General features: G+C 38.8%; 1 protein-coding gene across 1 annotated transcript; it reads left to right on the forward strand.

The window, feature by feature from the left end:
* The first annotated feature begins 1,902 nt into the window (after positions 1 to 1,902).
* On the forward strand, positions 1,903 to 24,343 carry ATG3 (autophagy related 3). Its single transcript, XM_009330566.1, has 12 exons — positions 1,903 to 1,919; positions 2,719 to 2,821; positions 6,109 to 6,158; positions 7,393 to 7,463; positions 9,248 to 9,355; positions 12,461 to 12,510; positions 14,561 to 14,642; positions 15,164 to 15,198; positions 15,974 to 16,129; positions 16,796 to 16,923; positions 23,369 to 23,437; positions 24,120 to 24,343. The coding sequence occupies exons 1-12, from the start codon at positions 1,903 to 1,905 to the stop codon at positions 24,199 to 24,201; spliced, it is 951 nt and encodes a 316-aa protein (XP_009328841.1). The 3' UTR covers positions 24,202 to 24,343.
* Positions 24,344 to 25,587: the final 1,244 nt, after the last annotated feature.

The following is a 25,587-nucleotide window of genomic DNA, read 5'->3' on the forward strand; positions in this document are numbered from 1 at the left end:
GAAGCCGCCCGGCGGCTGCGGCTTCGCTCGTCGTCCGGGCCCGAGGAACTCTGTCGTTGCAGCGGCTTTACGCAAGCGGCGGAGGGTCTCCGAGGGCGCGGTGCTCCCTCACGCCTCGGGGACGTTGTGCTGGGGGCAGCCCTGCGGTGGCGAAGCCATTGGCCCTCATCCTGCATCGGGGGGCGTAGGGGATGGAGGGGGGCTGAGCTGGAGCTCACATCCCCTTAGGGGTGGGAGGATTCGCCTGGGAGGTGCAGGCCTTCGAAGACCAGGTGTTGCTGGTCCTAATGCTCGAGGAATAACTTATTTGTTGCTGTTTTCTATTAAAGCGGCTAAACTTTAACTGGTTGTCTGACCAGGAATGGAAATCCAAAGGTGCTCGTGTACTGATAGGCTTAAGCCTGGTTTCAGGAATGCGTTGCAATTGTTGTTTTGGGTAAGAGTGCAACTTCTTCAGCTGTCATAAAAAAACCCTAGTCACGTCTTCATCATGTGAGCAGGTATAAAGTTATGTAGCATAGCTTATTTCTGTATCAGCATTACTATACTAATACGTGCCTCTGTGTGCTAAAGTAACTGCGAATAGTAGAAATGGGCTGTTTGGTTCTTGAGAGTGAATTGTAACAGTCTGCTTGTAAAGGCGGGCAGCACATCTGTTATAATTCCTATTATTGCTTATTTAGGTAGAAACAAATTTTAAGTGGTTTTCTGCAGTTGTTAGACTACGTCCCATCTTCTGCCTTCTATTTACAAATTTTTTTTTTATGTAAAACCCAACTTTGTGTGTGAATGCTTAACTTGTCAGCAGTTCTTTCGCTACTGTTTTTCACATTTTTCCATGTTTTTGAAAAAATACTTCTGCTGTAATTGTTTATGACAGCAACCTCTCCACCTGTGGTTTTATGGTGTGACCTTCTATATGCCTTGTACTCTGCAGCTTAGATCTTTGGGCAGAAGACAGTGATACTCAATTATTAATTGAACTTGTCCCTCTGTGGTGTATATACTATGCTCTTGCCTGGATAGTCAACCTTTCTAGAGTTGCCCACCAATGTGACATATACGGGCTGCAGTGAAGTTGTGGTGTGGAAATTTGTGGTGATTTGTTTACCTTTGTACAGGTGCTGTTGCACAGCTAGTGTAATAGTGGAGGAATTCTTGTGTCCAGATGTACTATTGGGAGGAGTAGAATCTCCCACAAATGGGAGGTGATAATATTATATGTATATGTTCCCTTTACAAGGGGTTGCAATAAATACACCAACTTGGTAACTTTGGGAAGAAACTAGACCTGTGTCTCTCACTAGCTTACATACCACAGAATGTAGAGAGATGAAAAAGTGAACTGTTTACCCTCAGGGAACAGAGGATGGATGTTTTACGTATTTTCTGTATGTAATTCCAGAAACACAAGTTTGTGCATGTTGCCTGCTGCTGTTTATTTTGAGGTTGAATAGTGAGTTGTCTCCACTGTGGTGTTGCATAATGTGTTATCGAGAATTCTCAGTTTTACAGCAATCCAGATTGCTAAATTAAGGTTGTCTGAGTTTCTTTGATTTCTGTTAACTAGCATATGGTGATGATATGGTGTTTGTACAACTGCTGTTTTGCTTAATCTTGTTCTTAAATGTCTCTAGAAATGAGGGAGAAGGGAAGTAATCAGTATTGTATGAAACAGGTGTGCTCATTTCCTTGTACGTAGCACAGGTGATAGCATGCACCAGGGTGAAGCATCGAGAATAACCAAGTTGAGCAGTGGCTGGCTTTCTCTTGTGATTTCCTAATGATTGAATAAGGTGAAGCTGTAGCCAAAAGTGAGGTACTTTTCAGTTGCTGCTTTTGGTCTTGATAGAAAAAAAAATCTTGAGTTCTTTAGGGCAGGAAGTTATTTGGTAATTGATGATGCAAAAACTTGAAAAGTGAGCTGTGCCATGGTTGAAACTGTATTATTTTTCAAAAGCCATTCTCAGGTAGCTCTAATGCTGGGGAACAGTAGGTTTCCTTGGTGCTTGAGGCTTTTCTGAAGAAAAAAAACAGAAGTCTGAAACAAAATACACTTTAGGTATGAATATGCTAAAAATGTGCTATCCTTAAACTTCATAGATGTCATCTTTAATGCAAAAGTACTTCATTTCTCCATGCAGAACTAAATCATGTTGCTGCTTGCCACCTCTTCTCTCCTCCATAAAAAAGTGTCAATATGAGAAAGTCAAAACCATTTCCACGGGGTGCATAATGAAGGCACAGAAATGGGTGCAAAAAAAAGTTAATAACTAAGTCTTTCTACATAACTTTTCCTACCACAAAGAAAAGTTGGTTTGGTCTTTCATTTCATGACCTTTCTTAATTGTAAAGCCTCATACTGATGCATTGCACTGCTGTTCAGTGCCTGGAACAGTCCGAAAGTCCTGACTGTGAGAATAAATGATTCCAACTGGTTTTCTGTCTCTTACTGGCAAATGTAATCCTGAGTGCTGGGGATCTTTTCTTTATTATTGATATAATCGGTTGTAGCAAAAAAAATTACTTTGTGTGTGTGGTCTTTTTTCATAATACCCCACATTCTGCCACAAGTAATTTTGTTGGGCCTTACATTACAGGGTATGGAAGTAAGCTGCATATCAGCCCTGGCAGAGGTTGCCTCCATGCTGATTCACAGATCTCTGCGGACAGAGCTAGTTCCAAGGCACAAGTAGAGTAGATACTTTTCTTTAGCAGTAAAGTGGGGTACTTAGCTTTGTCAGCAGAGCTCAAAATTTCTAAACTTTCTTTATTGCAGGAGTCCAAGTTTAAAGAAACTGGAGTAATTACGCCCGAAGAAGTAAGTATTTAGAAACATCGAAATGTATTTTGAAAGTAATGCTAAATTTTACTCAAAATGACTGTGTTCATCTCAAACAGTTCATGTCTTTCCAACCAATTATTGCTTCTTGAAACAATTTTCACAAAGTGGAAGTTCTAAATGGCCTTTTGACTCTACAGATGAAGTAGAAGAACAGCAGAATTCCTCTAGGTGCTTGACATCTGAATGGGGGATGCTTTTTTTCCCTGTATTATGTCGTGAAAAGCTTGTAAGGAAGCTCATGCTGGGTCAACAGCTCTGTTTGTCATGGGAGTTAAGGACCGAAACAGGAATATATTGATTTCAATAGTCTTTCCCATAAGCAACTCAAAGGGGAACTGGTATCTTGGGAACAGTCCTTGCTTTCCTCGTTTGTGGTTCCTTCCAAGGCTCTGGCTAAATCATTACATATGCTTGTCCACACCAAATATCCAATGATTTTATTTCCCCCCCTTCCCTTCTCTATGGGCTGCTCCAGGCTGGTTTTATCTTGGATTGCTGCCAAGCAGTTTTAGTTTTTTAAGGAGTCTGCTGCAAAGAGAAACAAACAGGATTTTTTCTAGAATAGTAAAAACACTGATTGTGCAGTGCTACTTTGACTTTCCCTTCTGCTTTTTCTCATATCAAAGTGTTGTTGTTCTGAAAATACATTGTCTTTACAGAGGTGTAAGAAAACAATGTTAAGACTGTTAGGTAGAATGAAAGGAAAATGAGACAGAATGCACAAATGTGAAGATGAGGTGGAAAAAGATGGAACAAATTATGACTGATGCAGGTCAATAACGTGGAAGGAAGTATTTTTCCTGACATTGGTACCTAGCATTTTTCTGCTATGTTGCATAGCAAGCAAGCACTTGTGCTTTGTATGATCCAGAAGATTACTGCTCAGAAAAACAGGCTTAGCAACATGGTGTTCTGCTGTTCTGATAACCATACATATATATGTGTGTATATAAATGTTTATATATTATATAATAATATATTTATAATCTATCTTATATGTAAAATAAATATAACTGTTTACAGAGGAAGTCTAGACAAATGTTCTACACATGCTTAAACTCTTCGTGACCTATGGGAGAAAACTTTGCAGTAGTGCTGAAAGAAAAGGTACCTTCTATGGAACGTAGCAAGAACCACACTATGTTACGTTAAACAGTTTGCAGCATTTAAACACCAGTAAGAGAATGCGAATAGTATGTATTCTCTGTATAAAGTTAGATGCTGATAGGATGAATAAATTGGATCCTTCAAAGCAGTAGTCAAGCGAAGCAGTTATACAGCAAGATTAATTTTTTGTTAAATTTAGATAAGACTGGAGCATGGATCTGCTGATTGTCTCTTTGACAGTCTTTCCTTTTTCCTGATGATTTTGGTCTTTATATAGTAATGATTGCTAAAGAAGAATTGAAGTCATCTGTAATGATGCTAGGATGTTATCTTTGAATGAGTTTGGATTTCTTGGGTAATGAATCTCAATTTAACTGTATTTTAGTCTGAGACGCTGACTATTTTATAGACTTTGTGGGGTTCCTGTGGCTTGCCCCTGAAGAGGAGTCAATTAGCCATAAGGCTAAAGATGACTCATTAATCAAACTCAATACCTACTCCCTCTTTTCATATACCTGTGTACTTGACTTAATTTCAACAAATTCTTGCCTGTCATGAGTTCTTACTAGTTAATACCTCAAAGAGAACGCCTGTTTTAATTTTATATGTAAGTACAGGCAAATCTTAAAAATCATTTTTTCCAGGAGTAGAAATAAGATTTTGTCCTAAAATTGATCTCTTGCCACTTTTGCCATATTGATTCAGGTATGAGATAGCATTAGTGCTTCAGAAATAGAAAGTGAAACCAGCTAGATAATTTTGCTGCCTAAGCTGAAGAAAATGCAAATGAAATTTCAAGTACTGCTTTAGGTTTTTGCATCTGTTAGACCCACAAAGAACACTTTACTTTTTTTTTCATCTTTAATAATACATTTTAACATTGGTGCCACAAACAATGTTCCAGTTCCTTGAACAGAGAATTTGAAATAATTCTGGAGTTTCATGTCTTATTTATTATTATGTAAAGGCTAATGAGTTTTAAAACTTTCATGTGTATTGGGAGGGATTACTGTTTTCTTTAAAGTGAAGATTTCATTTTTGCTAGAGACTTTTGTTGGAAAATGGGTGAAAGAAAGCACTTTTGCAGAGATCAAATCTGTTAATCCATACGCAGTGCATGTTGTGTTTCCCACTACGCTGATATGCCTCACTTTGGAGGATGCGGAGAGAAAATGGCTGACACACTGCAAGCCTGTTGTGTCACTCTACAAAAGCTTCTGGTCAACTAGAAAGTATGTTGTTATAAACTGGCATTTTAAGACAAGAAAGCAACTATAGCAATAGGTGTGCACCTCATTTTCAAAAGTAACTGGTGCAAAGACCACACAAACCACTGTTCTTAAATGCAGGCTTGCCTTCCTCAATTTATATGTACAAAAAATAAGCCCAGTGGGTTGGACTTCGCTGGGTGAATTTTGAGTTCATACACAAGTCTAGCATGGGTTTTCCAATATTGTTTTGAAATAGTGATGTGATTTTATGAAAACCTTTATTTCTGATACTAGGAACAAGCAGAATGAAGATTTTTTAAAAAGCTATTTCTTCAGAACAAAGTTATACATAAGGTTTTTTAATGTACTAAGTACTTGGTTATCCATATTTGGTTTACATAGGTGGTGAACTATCAGTGATGGTCATAACTTAAAATGTATACTGTTTATTCCTTTCTTGCAGTTCTCTCACTGGTTCAATGAACTGATGTCAGTCTCACTTCTTGCTGCAAAATTGTTTTGAACACTGAAAGAGAATTAACTTTTTTTTTTGCATTAAGCTCTTCATTGTCCTTGTAAAACTTTGAAGAGTGGCAAATAAAAACAGTTTCTTCATCACAAAGTAAACAATGTTACTGGGTCTAGGAAACTTTTTTGCTGTTACAAGACTGGTAGGTAATACCACAGCTTTTGAAACTTTATCTGAATTTGCTATTGTGCTTAGTATGCATTTCCTTCAGGTGAAGTCGATTTAGTCTTTGAGTTTTCATGGTTCGCTGAGAAATGGAGTTAAAAGAAAGTATCAAACTGAATATAAACAGTCATTAGTTAAATAGTTAATCTATCAAAGGAATGTGCAACTGAAATATTAATGTTGAGACAAATCTGAGATTGTTTTCTTATGCTATATTTAACAGGACTTCAACTTTTTTCCTGTCTTAACAGTTTGTTGCAGCTGGAGATCACTTAGTTCACCACTGCCCTACTTGGCAATGGTAAGTAAAATCAAAAGAATTACAGAAAGCTAGCATTCCTATCTGCTTTTATGTGTTTCCGTTGGATGCAACTATACAGTTTTCTCATTTCAGAATAGTACATGGACTCTTGCAGTAGAGCTTCTGCTGTTTTTATGATGAAGCTCTCTTTAAGTCAGGTGGGACTTATTTATTGCTCTGTGTAGCAGTAATTGAGATGAGGATTTATTTTGGGATTATTTTGTTTTCCTAAGGCTGTAGAGGAAATAAGCTGGTACATACTGTGAATGCTTTCAGTGCTTAGCTGCAGTAGCAGTTTGTCTCCCTGAGCTTGTCTTAGTATTGGTGATTGGAAAGGCAAAGGCCATGTCCAATTGGAATTGCAAAGAACTAGTTGTAATCAGGGTATTTTAGACAAGCATTTGTTAATTACATTTGTTCAAGTTGGCCCACAACAGATCACTTCGTGCGGTGCTTGCCCTTGCAAATCCCTTCTTTCATGTACAATAAGGCTGCAAATAATGTGCTCCCTCGTGTTTTGCTGGTGTCTAGCATTATAAAACTAATCAGTGCCTAGATGGGCAGTTTCTGTGCAGTTGGTATCATCAAGATTCTTGGCTCTATACTGGCCCATGAGGAGCTGAAGGAGGAATTAGTATGCTTGAATCATTGTTTTCTTGCCTTTTTACTGGCTCCTTCAGAGAAAACAAGATGCTGAGCCTGGCCTGTGTGCCAGCAGTTTGGAACAGGCTATTTAGAATGCTAGATTCTTATTCCAAAACAAAAAACACTGAACGTGAAAGCAAATGTTTGAGTAACGTGAGCTTGGGAAAGATTACCTGAGCTCTGGTGACTATGGGCAGTTTTTATATTTCTAGAGGTCTGTTTCTTGCTTTTTCTGAAGTTGCTTTCTGGAAACATTTGGGACTGCGTTGTTGCCAATCCTAGAAAATTTCATATAGACTAGATTGTTCTGTCGACCCATCTTTGCTTGGCCATCTCAAAGTGAAAGTAGTTTTTGAAGCAGAAAATAGTTTTTATCCAAGCCTCCATGGTTTAGGGGTGGCCAACCTTTTTGACCCCATACCTATATCAAAGTCTTTGTATAGGCAAAAGTAAAGTCATAGGAAACAGATTCTGAGAATAGGTCAAGAGGAGTATATAAAATGTTCCTGCTGTAAATTGAAAATAGAAGGGTTCTTTTGTTTGCAGATCATCAAATTCTCAACCTTTTATGGTGCACTTCATTTTACAGGGCTTCAGGAGAAGAACTAAAAGTCAAGGCTTATCTGCCAACAGACAAACAGTTTTTGGTAACTAAAAATGGTAAGGCTGAAGTTTAAATATAAGTGTTCTTAGGACTGATAGCATGGTTGACTGTGCTATCAACTCTACTGATTGTCTGTATTGACAGGGGAAGCAAATATCTTGCACTTTGGATGCTTTGGCTTTGCAATATTAAAGTTTTTCCTGCACATCTAAAATCCTTTCCTTAGACCAGTTGTTAGTACGGCTTTATACTAGTAATGCAGCTTGCCTTGCTGAAGTAGAAACGAAGCTTAAACATTATAAACTTCCTTTTCTGCCTTTCCTTTCCCCTGTCCTTCAGCTCATATTCAGTGTCTAAAGGAAAATATGTTTATTTTCCTCTTTCTTTTGGAAAACTTGGGCTATTGAAGTGTTCCTGAAATGTCTTTCATGGTGACACTGATACTTCTAGTTCAGATATGTGACTAATGTTGCTATCCCTTTCAATAACTATAATATACAATACAATTTTATATCAAATTCTGATCAGGTTCACCGTTGTGTGTATATAATACGTGTGGTGACTAGCTTTTTAATGGATAAGAAAGCTAACGTCTTGGAACAACCATGGGGAAATAATTTTCTCAAGAGATTTTGTATGAAAATGTGTCAAACATAATGTCGTTAGATAAACCTTCAGTACTAAGAACAGCCCGAAGAGATTTTTACCTGCACTGGGTTGTATTTTATACTCTGATTTTACTTGCTGGCTTTTGGAGTCTTGCAGTGCGCTATCATGGAAAAATGCTTATAGTAGTGTTGGACAGACTTTCCTAAGATGGTCTTGATGGCTGGATGGCCAAGTGATCTACTTTGTTTCTCTTTTCCCCCCACTTCCAGGATCCCACGTTGCTCTGACCCTTCTAGATCACATTTCAAAATAATGTTTCAAAAAAAGATGGTGACACATTGGCCTACCACCTGAGTAAAAGTTGGGGGCTATGGGTGAGGCCGGGAGCCATCCTACAGACCTCATTTTGGAAGTCTTTGGAGGACTTCTCTTCACTATGACTTTCATGCCCCTCTTTTTTCCCTTTCTGAAAGGTCTAAGAGCAATTTACAAATTCTGCACTTCATGCAGCAGTTGTTTTCTCCACATTAGTAGAAAAGGACCATTTTTTACGTAGTCCTTGTTTATGGTATTGGAAAATGTCTGTTTTGCCTTAATCAGATCCGCATTCTTTCTTTGACTGTTTTCTGAAAACTGTATAAATCTGTACTTGAATGGCTCTGTAATGCATATGACTGAAGTTATTCTAAATAACGCATTAATTCTAACCTCTTCTAAACTTCTAGATGTTAATTTATAATTAAACGTACCTAACATATTGCATAAATAGCTGATGCAAACTTTTAGCAGATTTCTAAAGACAAATAAGTTCAGTAAACTGATGCTAATCCAGGCAAAGTTGTACTTAGACTAAAAGTTGTTTAGTATTGTGAAGAAAACTAATATGTTGTCTCCAGTTGTTAGCAAATGGATAGGCACTCTGAGACATGAGAAGTTAATTCTTTTCTAATCCTTATGGGTTTGTGTGAAAGTGCTCTAATGGCTAACAGAAGAATGAACTTTTAAGGCCACTGCAAGTGTTGTACTGTACATGAAATAAAATATCTGGTACAGCACATCAACATATTTTTTAAGTTCATGCTTTTGCATTTGAAATATAGCTCTAGGATTCCTTAAATAAGGATATATGAGAGACTACCACATTTCAGAAGGCCTTGTAGGATAATTTCTTGCTCCAGTCAGGTTTTGTATAGGAATGGCTGCATTCATTTTGTTTTGCAATTTTTTGCAGTTCCGTGCTACAAAAGATGTAAACAGATGGAGTACTCGGATGAGCAGGAAGCGATTATAGAAGAAGATGATGGTGATGGGGGATGGGTAGACACCTTTCACAATGCAGGTATTCAAAGTCTTGCTTCAGACTTTGCTTTTGGTAATCTAAAAGATTTTCAGTTTCCACTCTTAGAAAGTACAATCTTTCTTGTATATAGATGGCTGTGTACTAGTATCTAATCTGGAAGAAATACATTACATTGCCAGCTAACCAGTTGATTGGTATATGACTGCTCAGGTGTTTAACTGTATGCCTGTATATGCCTGGAACAGGTGGCTACTTAGAGGTGTTAACAATAAATTATTTCAGTATTCTCTTATTAAAGTTCTAGGAAGTTATTTTAAAAAAATGAGCTGTGTAGTGACTCATTCCTTCATAAGGAGATCCTGTGAAGAGAATGCTGGTTTAGATTATTTGTTTGAAGAATATACAAATTTCTCTTTTTTTTTTTTAGTAAGATTGCATGTGAAGCACCTTGAGATCTTTATCTTAAGGATGACCTTGACTAACTTAATTATTTCAGTGTTTCCCATTCTGTTGATTTGTTGGATTGAGTTAAAAGAGGGAATCATTAGAAAATAGCTATTATCTGAGGTCACTGGGGGAAACCGGGGGAGCACTAAAAGGAAAGAAAATATTGTTAAATACAGAGATGAGTGTGGGAGATGATCCTTTTTTACACCAAGTCCTTAGATGAGCTTGTGTTTATAAAGAAGTCTAAAAATTACTGCTTACATGGATCTATCTTATTAGCTTTTCTAGCACAGCCTCTTATAAATCCTTTTGTTCTTTTCTAAGAATTGGCAGTTTTACTAGTTTTAGTCTGTTTCTTCATGTTCCATCATGAATTAATAAGATTCTGTCTTTCAATTATGTTTTCTCCACCATTTCCAAACCTAGAAGGTACTCCACTCAGTTTTTACTTTCTTTGGTGTAAATTTTTTGCTGTAATCCTGAAGAAGTTCTCTAAATAGTTCAGCCAGGCTGGGGAGAAAAAGGGTGGGAGAAGATGCCTTTTGTTTCTGTAGATGTACATTTTTCATCACTGGCAATTCTTAAATGTGTTGCAGTTCATAACTGAACACCCCACACCAAAGAAATAATTTGACATAGGTTTGTCATAATCTTGAATTAAGGATGCATTCTCCATCCCTGTTGTGGATAGACTCCTCTGCCAAGTTTTTCTTCTTAGGGTTGACTGGTTTGGGCAGCATGCTGTGGTAGCACAACTGTAAGACTCTGATTAGACTTGGCCAGGTCTCCAAACACTGTCAAAGGAGACAAAAAAAATCTATTTCCACCCATCTGTATAGATGACCTTTATAACGCAACTTTTTCTGGTAGGAAAAAAATGAAAATGATCACACAGCCTCAAGAAATGCATTGTTTCCAAGCAGCATTCAACTGGCATTCCTTTTCTTTAAACAGTTATTTCTTCTAAGCAGTTACTTGATTCCAGGTTCATTCTCCATAATGATGAATGGCGGCTCACGGCTTAGACAGGTGTACTCCTTACTGGGTAAAAAGCTGGCTGGACGGCCGGGCCCAGAGAGTTGTGGTGAATGGAGTTCAATCCAGTTGGCGGCCGGTCACGAGCGGTGTTCCCCAGGGCTCAGTTTTGGGGCCGGTCTTGTTCAATATCTTTATCAATGATCTGGATGAGGGGATCGAGTGCTCCCTCAGTAAGTTTGCAGACAACACCAAGTTGGGCGGGAGTGTTGATCTGCTCGAGGGTAGGAAGGCTCTGCAGAGGGACCTGGACAGGCTGGATCGATGGGCCGAGGCCAACCGAAGAGATTCAACAAGGCCAAGTGCTGGGTCCTGCCCGTCGGCCACAACAACCCCATGCAGCGCTACAGGCTTGGGGAAGAGTGGCTGGAAAGCTGCCTGGCGGAAAAGGACCTGGGGGTGCTGGTTGACAGCCGGCTGAACATGAGCCGGCAGTGTGCCCAGGCAGCCAAGAAGGCCAACGGCATCCTGGCCTGTATCAGAAATAGTGTGGCCAGCAGGAGCAGGGAAGTGATTGTGCCCCTGTACTCGGCACTGGTGAGGCTGCACCTCGAATACTGTGTTCAGTTTTGGGCCCCTCACTACAAGAAGGATGTTGAGGTGCTGGAGCGTGTCCAGAGAAGGGCAACGAGGCTGGAGAACAAGTCTTATGAGGAGCGGCTGAAGGAACTGGGGTTGTTTAGTCTGGAGAAGAGGAGGCTCAGGGGAGACCTTATCGTGCTCTACAAATACCTAAAAGGGGGTTGTAGCGAGGTGGGTGTTGGTCTCTTCTCCCAAGTAACTAGCGATAGGACGAGAGGAAATGGCCTCAAGTTGCACCAGGGGAGGTTTAGATTGGACGTGAGGAAAAACGTCTTTACTGAAAGAGTGGTTAAACATTGGAACAGGCTGCCCAGGGAAGTGGTTGAGTCCCCGTCCCTGGAAGTATTTAAAAGACGTGTAGATGAGGCGCTTGGGGACATGGTTTAGTGGGCATGGTGGTGTTGGGTTGACGGTTGGACTCGATGATCTTAGAGGTCTTTTCCAACCTTTATGATTCTATGTAACTTATTTTCAGCTGAAGCGTTAATTAAATAAATGTACTGTGTCAAAGCAGAATCTTGTCACGTATCCCAAAGAGTACTGGGTGAGAGCTGCAGTAATACTAGGAAGCTAATGGGGAGGAACTCAAGAGTTGATAGTACTGTGATTTGGGATGTTTTTTACCCCTGCTTCCTCTCAGCTAAAAGCATGGAGTGTTCTGCTACATTATTGCTTTGTCATGAACACCTTGCTTTCAGGATGCTCAGAAATATTCATAAATGCATGCCTTCCTCATGAAGTTGAGTTCCATTATTGTGACTTGAATGCCTGAACTCACTTCTATGCAAAAATTCATTAAAATAAAAATCCAAATTACTTTGCAGTGTTCCATCAACAAAATTTGTATGATGTGCAAGAGCTGTGCTGTTGTGCTCCATGTTACTGGTATGGTTTCTTTATAGATGTCCAGCACCAAGCATGCTACCAATACCAAATAAACAGCCGTGCAAATATCGAAATTGTTGAGATGTGACTTGGAAAGATCATATGCTGTTTCCGAAATCTTTGCAACCTTTTTCTATACTATTCTGCAACAAATAAACAAGCTTTTTTAATGCAAACTTCTTCTTCAATTAACAGGTATAGTGGGTGCAACAGAAGCAGTTAAGGAGATCACACTAGACAGTAAGGTACTTGTTTCTAAATTTTCCCCTTGCTTTATTACAGGACCTAAAGGTAATAGAAGTCTTACCTGCAGCAATCTAGTACTGCCTGTGAAAGATAAAAATATACTTTGTCACTAGGTGTGTTGCAGATATACATTGACCTTCAGAGCCCATGATATTAGTCTAAGCATGTGCATCTCCTTATTACTATGCGTTTACTGAGGCAGTGTGCTTTTTGGAATGTCTTTAGCCAGTGTGCTCTTGTGCCAGGCTTCTACAAACTGAAAATGAAATTCTGTTTACAGTGATACCGCATCTTTGTGTCTCAAGAAACTAATGGTTGGAGATCCAGTGTAAAGAATTTTTTATATGGAAAAATAATATAGGGATGTAAACCATTTCTTCATAATCTTTAACTACTGCAAGCAGAGTTTTAACACGTTTGGTCCTGTTTGAGGCTTCTGCTCTCAAGTTTAGAAGTACTAAAACTGTTTAAATGTATACGTCTTACAAAGTCATCAGTTTCTGCACCTCTTTCCAAAAAGCCCTGCAGCAGGAGCCAAATCTGAAACTTGAAGTCCTCAGGAAACTGAGAACAGTTGGAAGTACTTGAAATGGAAATGTGTTAGCTAGCATGTTTAAGAAACATGGAGAAAGTCACAGAGGCACAAAATGCTTTTAAAGATGAGTTGGTTGTTAAAGCGGAGTTGTCTGTGTGCTATGCGAATCCAAGCACAAAGCTTTGGATTCTAAAAATTAGGGGGAAAGAGAATGGGCTGCTCCCTGCTACCGCACAGTTGTAAACAGCTCAAAATGCTATTGATGTGATGAACTGTGAAATACATGTATTTCAAGTGAGATTGTGCTGAACATAGTAAAAATACTGCTTTTTCACAAGCCAGTAACATAAGGATAGAAGAAACACTCTAAGGAATACCTAGAGGTGATCACTATTTCTGTGAAACACAATACTTGCAGAATGTTATTGTGATTCATAACTGCTGTTGTGTGTTATGAATTGGATTTCACTTCTAATATATTGTATGTGGAAAAATGTGCTTGTTGTACAGTACTTCATTTCTTGGACCACAGGTCCAATCCAGAAGGACAATTCTTTTTCTGCTAATGTTCTGTTTGCCAAAGCACTTCACAACTTAGTTTCTTACTGGTTTTGATGTTTTGGTTTTTTTAATGAGGAAACCAGCCACCTGATGCTTAAAATTAGAGCAGCTTCTAATTGTAATCATTATTTGGAGTATTCTCCTAAAGTTTTCATGAAACCTGTGTAAATCAAGACCTCCCTCTTCTGAATTTCACTGGGGTTGTCTGTTGGGTTCAAATGCTATGCGTAAGCCCACAATGCCCAAAAGAAAAAGTTGGCTGAGGGCCTGTGCCGTATTCATTTCTGTTGGACTCTGCTTCCTCAGACAATGATATCAAAATGTGAGATCTTTAAGGACTCTCTTTTGTTTTAAAAACAATTATGGAACTGGAGGATGCCCTTAGTTTATGGAACTGGACGATGCTCTTAGTCATATGATTGAGTTTTAGGTAGTCCTGCGAGGAGCAGGGAGTTGGACTCCGTCATCCTTATGGGTCCCTTCCAGCTTGAGATATTCTATGATTTTATGATAACTGCTGCACAGTTGGCTGTGGGTTAGGACATACAAAATCTTAACCTACATGTGTAGTCATAGCTGTTTAGTCATTGCCTTTCATTTGAGATAGGTGGGGGTTTTGAAAAGAAATTATGGGCTGTTTAACACCGTGTTTATTCTTCCTTGCTTAGGAATTAAATCATTCCAGATTACAAAGTCAAAGGAGAACTTTTTAGCAGATTTTTAATGTCATACTAGAACTTTTGGTTCTAGTATGACATTAAAAATCTTAAACTATTAACATTTGGTTAATAAGCAAATATTTTAATTCAGTATTGTCCTTCTTAATATTGCAGAAATTATTTTTCTGGTTTGCTGTATGTATTGACTGGACTTACACCTTAAATTTGCTGGGGCTGTTAGGCTGTGTAGATGTAGCAGTCTTTAAAGCAGTGTTTTCAATTTAACTTCTAAAGGATAATATAAAAATACCGGAACGTTCAGCATCTTGTGAAGAAGATGATGAGGAAGATGAAGGAGAAGCTGCAGACATGGAAGGTATTTCCTTAAATTGGGTGGGACGTGCTTTATTTCAGGCCTTTAACTAAAGCAGTACACTCTAAAATAAACACTACTCTCTCTTCTTGGAATGCATGCTGAAAAATTCAGCAGGCATATGCTCTTTATCGTCTCTTTTATGGTCTTATTGGTGCATGTTTACTCTAACTTGTGTGCCGAAACCTGTATGAATGTTACGTGACTGGGAAATTAATTTGAGTAGTAGAACAGATCCAGGCAAGTATAAATTAGGGATTTAGCACAGTTCCTTCCTGCTTCATACCTACACTTAAACTCAATCTGCCTACTTAAAACCACTTAAGGATTGCTTATCATGTACTTACTGTAGTCTTCGTCAAATTTGTATTAAAAAAGGTATAGTCTGGTTTGGGGATTGGGAAGTCTGCCTGAATAAAACATCTTTAGATACATGTAGATTGTTTTAAAGGAGTTGATTATGAACGAGAAATATGATGACTAGCTACAAGCTGAACACAGAATTTTATGGGTCTTCTTTTCAGAGTATGAAGAAAGTGGGCTATTGGAGACAGATGATGTGAGTGAACAGTTCTCTATCTTGTCTGTTATAACGCTTATCACCAGTATGAGCACAAGCAAAGTGAAAATAATGATAACAAATGGCTGACATAACAAGCTTGTTATTGAGCACTGTGATTACTGAGCCTGGTTTCCTATGGATTTGTCTCCTGCCAACCTACTGAAGTAACCTTAACTCTTAGGTCCTCAAAGATTTTGATGACAGTAATTTTGCTTTTTTTGCTGATCCTTTTCGCTCTGCTTACACACAGTGCTGTATTTGCAAGAGGTAAAAAATGCAGTCGTCGTTCTTGAGGCTTACGTGTGGAGGATGAGTGGCTTATAGGTTCAGTAGATTACACTGATGCACCAGACTGTCATGAGAGAAAACAGAGGGCATTGTTATTTGTGGTACTCTGCTAAGGCCTTAATGAACCTGCATAAACTGAGACCTCTGCCTTCTGAACTTCATTGGAATTGTCTGTTGGGTTCAAAAGTTATTGGTGAAAGAAGGGAGGGGGATGTGTCAATGTAGTTGCATGCTTCCTTAAGAAATTGGACCTTTTTTAAAAAAACAAAAAACCCCACCAAAAATAAAACAAAAAACTACTTGGTGGGAGAGAAAACTGATACTCCTAATTTAAAGATAAAACCCAAAAGCCTATTTTTTTTTTTTTTTATGCTCACTTAAGAACATTAGTTTCGGTTTTACAGCTTTATGTAACTACTTAGGATGGGAAACGAGGGCACCCAAACAAGACTATACTAATGTTGTCATTTTTACCTTGAACCAGGCAACGCTTGACACAAGACAGATTGTAGAAGCTAACAAAGCTAAAGTTGATGTTGGAGGGGAAGATGCTATTCTACAGACTAGAACTTATGACCTCTACATCACTTATGACAAATATTACCAAACTCCAAGGCTCTGGTTATTTGGATATGATGAGGTATAGATATGTTCGTTTTTTCCCCACTTCTGTGAAATTAGACTCACCGTGTCAAATAGCAAGTCTATTTTGTTGCTTATTCACAGTAGAACTTTAAAGGAAAAAATGGTGAGCTAGCCATTATACAGTCAGGGTTGCAGGCAGGACTTACGGTACTTGCAGGAAGAAGTAGGAACAATTTCACTGAAAATTGTACTTGGTAACCAAGCACTTTTGGAAGGAAGGAAATCATGCTCTGTCATTTGAGTTTCTGTTAGCTCTGTAGAGTTAGTAATAACCCCAGTAAACTTAGTCATGTAAGCAGGTGTGTGTTTTCATTATCTTCAGAGGGAGAGGATTATATAAATCACTCTTCCCTTTAATGACTAAGTTTCTTGAGTTAAAGTTGGTTAGGGCTTACGGCTCAAATACCTAGATGGGAACCTAGGTGTTCTTGACTTTACCATTCACCTGGTATATTAAAAACAAAAACTTGTGCAGTACTATTTCTACACCATGTGGATTTTAACACTATCGCTTCTTTCAGTGTACCTTCGGAACTGTTATATGTTAGATGCTTATAATTTATGGTGCTTCATCTGTTAATGATGTTAGAATTGCTGAGGAGGAGCACAAGATTCTTTGTTAGTAATGCTTTTATTCTCGTGTTCCTTTTTCCCCATATAGCAACGGCAGCCTTTAACAGTAGAGCATATGTACGAAGATATTAGTCAAGATCACGTCAAGAAAACAGTGACCATTGAAAACCATCCTCATCTTCCTCCACCTCCCATGTGCTCGGTTCATCCATGCAGGTAAGTTTTTGTTTCTGGTCTGATTCAGCATGCAGATACAAGACACTTCACTGGTCTTGTTAGGGATTTGGTTCAGGTTTTCTGGACATATTCTACAGTTGGGTGCCATAGTGGTCTGTTAGCTTCTGAGGCAGTATGAAAGGAAGATCCCAGCGATTCTCTGAAGTCATTCCAGTGCTCGCTGGCGCAAGTGTATTCTGCAGTTAGAGCTGTCTTCTCTCTGCTCAACTTGCTTTTCCTCCACTTTCCTATGGACTCCAGAAGATGGCAGACTACTAGAACTCTATAAAAGAAAGTTCTCCTTATACTTTCATTTGCTGCTTTTTTGGGAGAGTAAAAGTATAATGTATACTTTGGGAGCAAAAAAAGCTATTTGAACAGGAAATAACTCTTTCTTATTTTGTAATAACTACCTTCTGCTCCCCCAGAAATCCTTGAAATTTTACACTGATAAATAGAGGTCCTTTAATCACCACGCTGAAATATTTGTTGAACACAAGCGCAAAACACACTTGTGTTTTTAGGGTCTTTTCTGTTGCGTTTTCCATATTTCTCACCCAAGACATAGGGATTCTGTAGTTCGACTAGCTGCACAGATATTTTTTTTCTAGGTCTTTGAAAGGTGCCTTTTGTCTTAGATGTAGGCCCTAACATCCTTTTAGGTGTCTTAGTGATACAGAGCCAATATCTTAAACAGTATAACTCCTTAGCTTCTTGATAGTATGAAGTTCTTAGAGATACGAGTTTAGGCTTTTATCTCATTTTAAAAAAAGATACACTCTTTGTAGTCTTGCCTATGTTTAAAAAAAAAAAAAAGTCCAGATTGCCCCTTTAAGTCTTGTAATTTCTTTTGTCTTAAAGAAACACTTCTGGGATCTATGTCACTAGCTGAGGTGTCGAATAATCAGCTTGTTGTTGACAAGCTTGTAGTTTTTGCAGACTCAAAACATTCTGGTTTCTGGTTTAGGAATTATTTGATCATAAGATTAGTCTTGGGAAGGGTATACCATTCTTTAGAGAGAGAAAGCAAGGGAACTTTCCACCAAGTAGCTTATGGCTACTTTTGATCTTATTATGAGGATGTATATTCATGGGCTTTGTAAATCTGTATCTCATGTTTCTTCCAGTTCATAGTTCTTTAACCACTGCTTTACAACAGTCTTTGCTTTCACCAAGCAGTCAGGCTTATATCTGGACAATATTGAGCAGAGAAGCCATTGTACAACTGGGAGATAGCTTTTTCCCCCCAGTTTAGCTGTCTTGTAGAAAAATTTGAAGTGGTGAAGTTTATTGTTGGTCTTTAAATCCTCAGGTTTAAGTCTACACTAACACAATAAACCTGTGAAAATGTCAGTCTCAGTGCTCAAGAGTAGTAGAGGAAGCAGAACTTGGAAAACTGTTAGAAAAAGAACGGAAAACAGCATAAGGCCTCTTAATCTGTGGGACTGCCCACATGTTGAATATTGCAGTACAGCTCTGGTCATCTGTTCTGTAGTCTGTGAGATGAAGGAAGACTAAAACTGGAAAAGGTACAGAGGGGTTGTCCGAATAACTGAGGTTATGAAGCTCTTTCCCATAAGAAATGATTGAATAACCTGGGAGCCTTCAGCTTTGGAAATGGCAGCAGGGGGGGGGGGGGGGGGGGGGATGAATGGCACAGAAGGTGAAGTAATAGGTGTTCAGTTTTTTTCTAATAGTAAAACTGGTGGCATTGAATGCTACTCACTGCTGGCATGTTCAAAGCCAGAAAAAGGATTGAACTCTGCACACAGCAACTAATTAAATATTTATTTAAGCAATATTTATTTGCTTCTATTTTGGTTAATGAAAGAAAAATTTGTCAAGAGTTGTTGAAAGTGAAGTTATCAGAATGCTCCAGAATTAGAAAGTCCCCGGGTTGCATACTGCTGGAAACTAGTACTTTGGGGGAAGCATTACTAGGTTCTTGCTCTGGCCTCTTTCTTGAGCATGTAGTATAAGATAATAAGCAGGACGAGGTAGACCTTTGGTTTGATCTAATAAGGTATTCTTGTACCTTATATGGACGTATCAGTCTTAATGTGTCAACCTGTTAGTGACTTTGACTGTCTTATTGTTTGCTGTCTGCAGGGTTTTGGACAAAAAAATGGATGCATCTTTTTGTGCAACTAGTGTTTTTGAAGAGGTGTCAGGTGGGATGAATATAGGAAGGCTTAACAGGCTGACTAGGAAGATGATTAATAGAAGAAAAGGAGGAAAAAAGGCTGAAGCCAAGGCTTAATTTAGTGATTGCTGGAAGCCCTGCTGATAGATTGGTTGGGAAGAAGGTCTTGTTGATGGATGTAGGCTGGAACGACACTCTCGGAAGAAGCAAAGACGACCAGATATTTGGGCATGACAGCCCTCACCGACTAGGTAGACCTGTGGGTTTTATACTAGGCTGGTGGCTGCAATGTAATCTGCTTCATTTTGCAAACAACTTTGCAGAGTAAGAACCGATTTTTATGCTAGTCTGTGAATTTGGATTGAGAGTCTTCATGGATGAGAGCTGTGTGTGCATGTTTTCACTTCTTCCTCTAAAGCCAGTGAAGTGCCAGTGCCTTTGTTATGTAATCCACACCCACAGTCGAAGAAATGGTTTGCATCATGGCACTTGTTCCAATTAGTCTTTTAAGCATGAAAAAGATGATTGGTACCACAGTGAGACAGATTTGTTGGTAGTCTTGAATGTGGAGGAAACTGTCTAGTCCTTCTGAAAAAGCAATCTAGTTGACTGGCAACTGCTTAATGTCAGAAAGGTTTGAAAAGATCATCTTGAGGCTGTGAAGAAAGAGACTAACAGCATATCTAAAATGGAGGTTTTAAGTACGTTCTTTTACTCTCTGAGGTGAGCTATTCTGTTTTCTTAAATTGGTAAGGCTAACAGCTAACGAGGTCTGGGCTTCTGAGGTGAAAAATAATAGCTGAAAATGTTGTTTTGTTCTTAATTTGGCTAGGAAGTACCAGTGTTTAGCTAGCTCTGCTGCTGTTACTTCCCTGCACGTTACAGGAATTGTATAACGTAGGGTATTTGCATAGTCCTAAACTTACTTGTCTGTTTCTTGTGACGTGTATATCCCTATGTCAAGCGTCAGAGTAAGGAAAGAAATGGCAGTTGGGTGCTGCTGTCAGCTGCTTGAGATTGCTTCTATTTTGAGTAGTTAGTTGAAACTGTTCATTTTGCAGCTCTGCTGTAAGTTGTATCTCTTGTCAGCGTTTTTATGGTACTGGGAGGAACATAGTCAACTTCCTTATTAATTGCTGCAAACTGGTTTAATCACAATTTTCAACTTTTTTATGTGGGTGTTATGAAGGGACTATCAGACTAGTTAACTACTAAGCACATTTACAGTTAAATCTGAATTACTTGCACTAATTCCAAGGGCTTATTTTTCTCTATTTCAGAATAAATGGTGACAGGCTTCTGAACTCTTTTTCCTTATGTCCTCTAAACATTTGCAGGGAAGTGACTAGAGGCAACTGCAAGGATCAGTGAATTGTAGATCTTAAGGTTAACTGACTCTTGCAGATTCTGAATGTTTCTCCTAATGATGATGTTTGTGGGTTTTTCTACACCTGTCTAATTGTGTGTGAGCAGTTACAGCCACTGAATCAAATTCATAGGTAATTTTTTGCTTGAAAGTATGCTGTCCTAAAAAGTCTTGCATTTTACCCTCTGTAATGGTTTATAGTTGTTGTTAAAGTTTATAGTTGTTGCCCACTACACAGAAAGCCTTGTGGAAGGTCTTTTATCTCTATGAACTGCTAGGGGCAGGGGGGGAATGAATAATTTCTGGTGTCGGGTTTTTTCCCCCCATATGTCAGGAAGGCTTTTATTTTTTTACTTTCTGATGGTATAGATTTCCCTTCCAGCTGGTACTCAGACAATGTCAGTATGTCAGCTGTGCTGAATTCCAATGTGAAGTTAGTAACAAATATTTTGACTGACAGCTTTGGTCAATTGCAAAGAGAGGGGTTCTTCAGCTGGAAAGCGAACATTCCTGATGAGAGCATAAAGGGTCATCTAATCAGTCTAAGAAATCAGCTTCTTTCAACTTATTTTTAACCCCTTAATGTACGGTCTTAACTCTGTCTATCTCAATTTATTTTCAATAGGAGCAGCAGTATTTCTGACTCGGAATATGAATAGTAACTCATATATATTACTTGAACCACCTCAAGAGTTGATTGATATACGGGAAAGTAAATTAGGTGACTTTAGTAGATGTTTTAAATGTTTGATCTATTTGATAGCTCAAGTGATCTACAAACAGGTCCTGGAACAAGCACTGGTGAGCATGTAGTGTATTTAGTCATCTTAAGTTTAGAGTTACTTCTGGGGGACTTTTATTCAGAAGTAAAAAAAAAAAAAAACAACGTGAGATTTCTAGATAGAAGGGTATTTTAGATGACATTTCTCCCAAAGTTATCTTACTTCTTTCCATTGAAGGGTATACATACTTCATATTAATTCCTCAAAATTTTCTTATAGAAGGAAACTGAAAACAGGAAACAAACTTTTGATAGTTTATAAACCACCTGCAAAGCTTTTCATGAGTAACTGTATGACAGTAAGAATGACCATTACTGTGGCCATTATGGAATTCCAGATATCTAACTAGACCTTTGGAAACAGAAAAGAACAAATTTCATTAAGATGCATGAAGCCGAGCCAGTGTCCTGTTAAGGACTTCTAATAGCTGGAGGGTGACCTGTGTTCTGTGCCAGTACAAAAAATAGTCTACCATTATGGATGAGGTCAAAGCTTAGGTTTCGACAGTGGCCACGTTCCTATATAGAAGCGACTGGCCTTGACACCTGATATAGAATATGTTCTGCAGGGGCATCATGAGGATCCAGAACTGGAATCAACTGTGAGGGTTAGCTGATTTGCAAAGACCAACAGCACAGCAAATGACAAATGCTGACCTTTAGTATTTCCCCAGACTTGCATGTTCCTGTTTGCAATGTGTCTTGGTAACTGCTACAGCTTCCTTCCTTGTGTTTGCAGTCGTTGGCAGCATGATTAACCTTGGAGGTAACTACTAAATGCCAGTTACTGGTCAGCTATTAAGATTTGCATAATGGTCTCAAAGCATGGTCAGAAAGTTATGCAAACTCTGCTTACCACTATTCCTTGTTCTCGGTAGGCACATAGGTCATTTCAGGACAGGTATTTTAAGCTACTACTGTTAATTAGCTGGCAGTGTTGTGTAGATAGATGTCCATAGCCCTGTGTGACCTCACTGATAAAGATTGCCTACAGAATCATGAATTTAAAACAAAGTTGAAGTGGAGATAAAAGTAAGAAGAGTTATACAACCTGGGAGTTTGTGTTAAAAATATATAAATAAAACATACAGTAGTTCTCCCCTCTGATTTCATATGTTCTTCATCCCCTGGTTTATGGGGTATAAGAACTATCCTGAACACAAGACCATTACTTCTGAATTGTAATTGGTCGTGAAAAGACTTGAAGTCTTCATCACTGGAGATATGCAAAACCAGGCCAGGCAAGGTCCTGAGCAATCTGTTCTGATTTACTGCTCATTGAGCAAGGAGGGTTGGACTAGATGATGACCAGTCTCTTCCAACCTTAGCTATTCTGTGATTCCATGTTATATTCCTAGGATCAGCTTTGTACACAAATGTTTGTGTGGTTCACAGTAGGTCTGGTATGTCACTGATGGCTTAATGTCAAAACACAGTGACCTGAGGAAATGTTTGTCCTCCCCTGTAGTGCTTTACAATAACGGGTCATGAGAGAGAAGCAGCTAGCTTAGAAATTGTTGATCTCAGCTTGGAAATTGTTGATCTGCCACAGAACCCAAGTTAACTGCTGTAGCCAGATAAAGTTTCCATATCCTAAGTCAGTCTGAGAGCTGAATTTCTGCAGGGTTGGTTTAGCCTGCCTTTCCTAGGAAATTATGAATTGTCTAAGTGTTTGATATCGCGTAAGTTCTACAAATTTAAGAGTGCAGCAGAGGCAGCTAAAAAAGTTGCAGCAATTTCTAGGTATCTTTTTCAGGGGTCATCTGGGAACTTCTGGTGGCTTGCTGCTGGTGAGGATTACCGTCTGGGGACTTACCTGGTGGCTTCTGTGGCATTTAGCAATTAACAATTACACTAGTGACAAGCAATATGTATTGACTCTCATTATAGCACTCAGTCTACACTGTAGCATAGAACATCTTTCTCTTTCTTTGTGAATGTAAGGAGCTGGCAAATAATGTTACATTCATCACTTTAATATTAAACTTTCTGTTATTGTTGAGTTTTTTTCTTAGTAAACTGAAAGCTGTCTCTTGCTGTTTCTGAAGCCAACAGTCCAAAACTCTTTGATTTGCACAAGACCTAATATTATTGAGATGAAGAGGGAGTTACTTTTTCCTTAAAATATTTTCACTCTTTCTGATCTGTTTTTCAGGCATGCAGAAGTGATGAAGAAAATAATCGAGACTGTTGCAGAAGGTGGGGGAGAACTTGGAGTTCACATGTATCCTTTTTTGTTACTATACGGTATTCTTAGAGATTTCTTGCAGTGTAAGGAGCGTTACCTCAAGGTTCTTAAACTGGAATGCAATTGTGTGTGAAAGCAGTAAACAACCGCTTGTGGTAGCGCTTACTAGAGCTCTGGGATGAGCTCCTTTGTGCAAACAAACTCTGTTCATCAGTTGTTGGGGGGGGAGGACAGGGAGGGTGGCAGGAGCAATGGGGAAAGTAGGTAGGATTGAAGGGACAGGATTGAGCCCTTGTTTGTAGGTGTGTGAAGGAGGTAGCTGTGAGTATGAAACCGAGATCCCAGTGTAGGGGGCTGAGGCTGGAGGTTCATAGACTCTGGCCAGAGTGTAATCACTCCTCTTGGTACAGTAGCTTCTGTATTAGATTTGAATCCGAGATTCATTTCTGAAAGGTGTAGAGGTCCCATTATTCTCTACTCTGTATGTGAGCAATATCTTGATAAAACAGCTGACAAAAAAAGTAATGAAAAATTAGTGAAACAGTTCTGAACATCAATATCAAATGCCTCACAATTAAAATTTTCTTAATAACTGTATAATTGCTAGGTGTTTTTTCCTATTAGCAAGAAATACTGTTGAACAGACCATTCAATGTGACTTCTGCTTTGTTTTACAGGATCTCTAGCTATTGCACATTTTCCTTAACAAGAAACTCAGGTACCTTCTTATTTTCTTGAAATTTGTACAGGCGGTCATTCCAACGATAGAATATGACTACACGAGGCACTTTACGATGTAACTAGAATAAGAGATGTCCTCCTCTAATTATCAAATCTTTTTTAAAATAACCCATCCATGTGACTTATACAACATTATACACAATTTCTGTAACTAACCTTTTATCAAGTTGATGCATTGAAATAAAATGTTCCATTACCAGCCTTTTTAATAAAAATCCTTGTGTGTAATATAAATAAATCACTTTCATTCCTATACAGACACTGCACTAAGAGGTGGGATTTTTTTCTCCATAATTCCTTCAGTTTCCGTTCAACAGAAGACTATTTTTGTCTATATTGGAAGCTAAAATCTGCTTTCTTAGTAGAAGCCGAATGCTTTTGGCTTCATTGCTGATTCCTGAAAATGTGAAATTTTTTTTTTCCTCCCATTTAAATTCACTTGAAAGCTGTGTGGTTTTTTTCCTAGTTATGAATGGTTATGTTTCCTCTAGCTGGAGGAGGATTTTGAAAGCTGAAAGAAAATAAGTGATCATCTTGTTAGGAGAGTTTGACTACATCTTAAACTAAAATAGCTGTAACTAACCAGTCTTTGAAAGGTCATTTAGATGTACGCTTGGGCAAGACTAGTGTTTTGAGATGGAATTTTTTGGGAGACAGAGGAGGAATATTAGTATGTACTCTGTTCATCTTGTAATAAAGGCAAGAACAGTCTTACTGACAAAATTACAGCTTGGGGGTAAAGGGAGAAAATTGCTATGGTTGAGGAAGGTTCAGTCTTGATTACTTGTCCGCCTCAACTACACTAACTGGTAGTCTAATAGCATGGTTTCCTTTTTGGGGTAAATATACATGGGGTTCTTTATGAATTCCAATATTGCAGACGCATCCAGGCTTTAGCAGCCACTTTCTGCCCTGGAAAATGTAAGGTTTTCATTAATGAAAATGGGAGGAAAGCACCATCATATATATATATTTATTAGGTTCACTTAAACTCTGTTTAGCTTTCGGGACAGCATCATTGTCTCCCAAACATCCAACTTGCATTCTGCAAGGTAATCTGAAGTCGGGTGTCTGCAACTGGCTGAATTTACTGTTGGGTAGGAAGGTGGGTCCCTGTCTTGGCACAACTGGTCCTCGTCTTGGCTGTCCTCTGTACCATGCTGTTACTTACATGAGAGCTCGTAAACAAGTTCTGTGTACTATGCTTAAATGGGCTTTCCTCTTTTGATATCTATCTTCACTTCCTCTTTCTTGGACAGTATCTTAAGCAATATCTGCATAAGTGAAGAGTAATGCTAGCTGAAACCTGTTAAAACTTAACCACACCCACTGAGTCATGCCATAGGATTTTCCCTAGCAGACTAATTTCAAAGATGTTTTGGGTTTTTTGGTAACAAAGGAAGTAGCTGCCCTCCACCCAGCAAATAGGGGGGGTTGGAGGGGAG

This window comes from Pygoscelis adeliae, unplaced genomic scaffold (assembly GCF_000699105.1).
Source record: "Pygoscelis adeliae isolate BGI_AS28 unplaced genomic scaffold, ASM69910v1 Scaffold120, whole genome shotgun sequence".
NCBI classification, from domain to species: Eukaryota; Metazoa; Chordata; class Aves; order Sphenisciformes; family Spheniscidae; genus Pygoscelis; species Pygoscelis adeliae.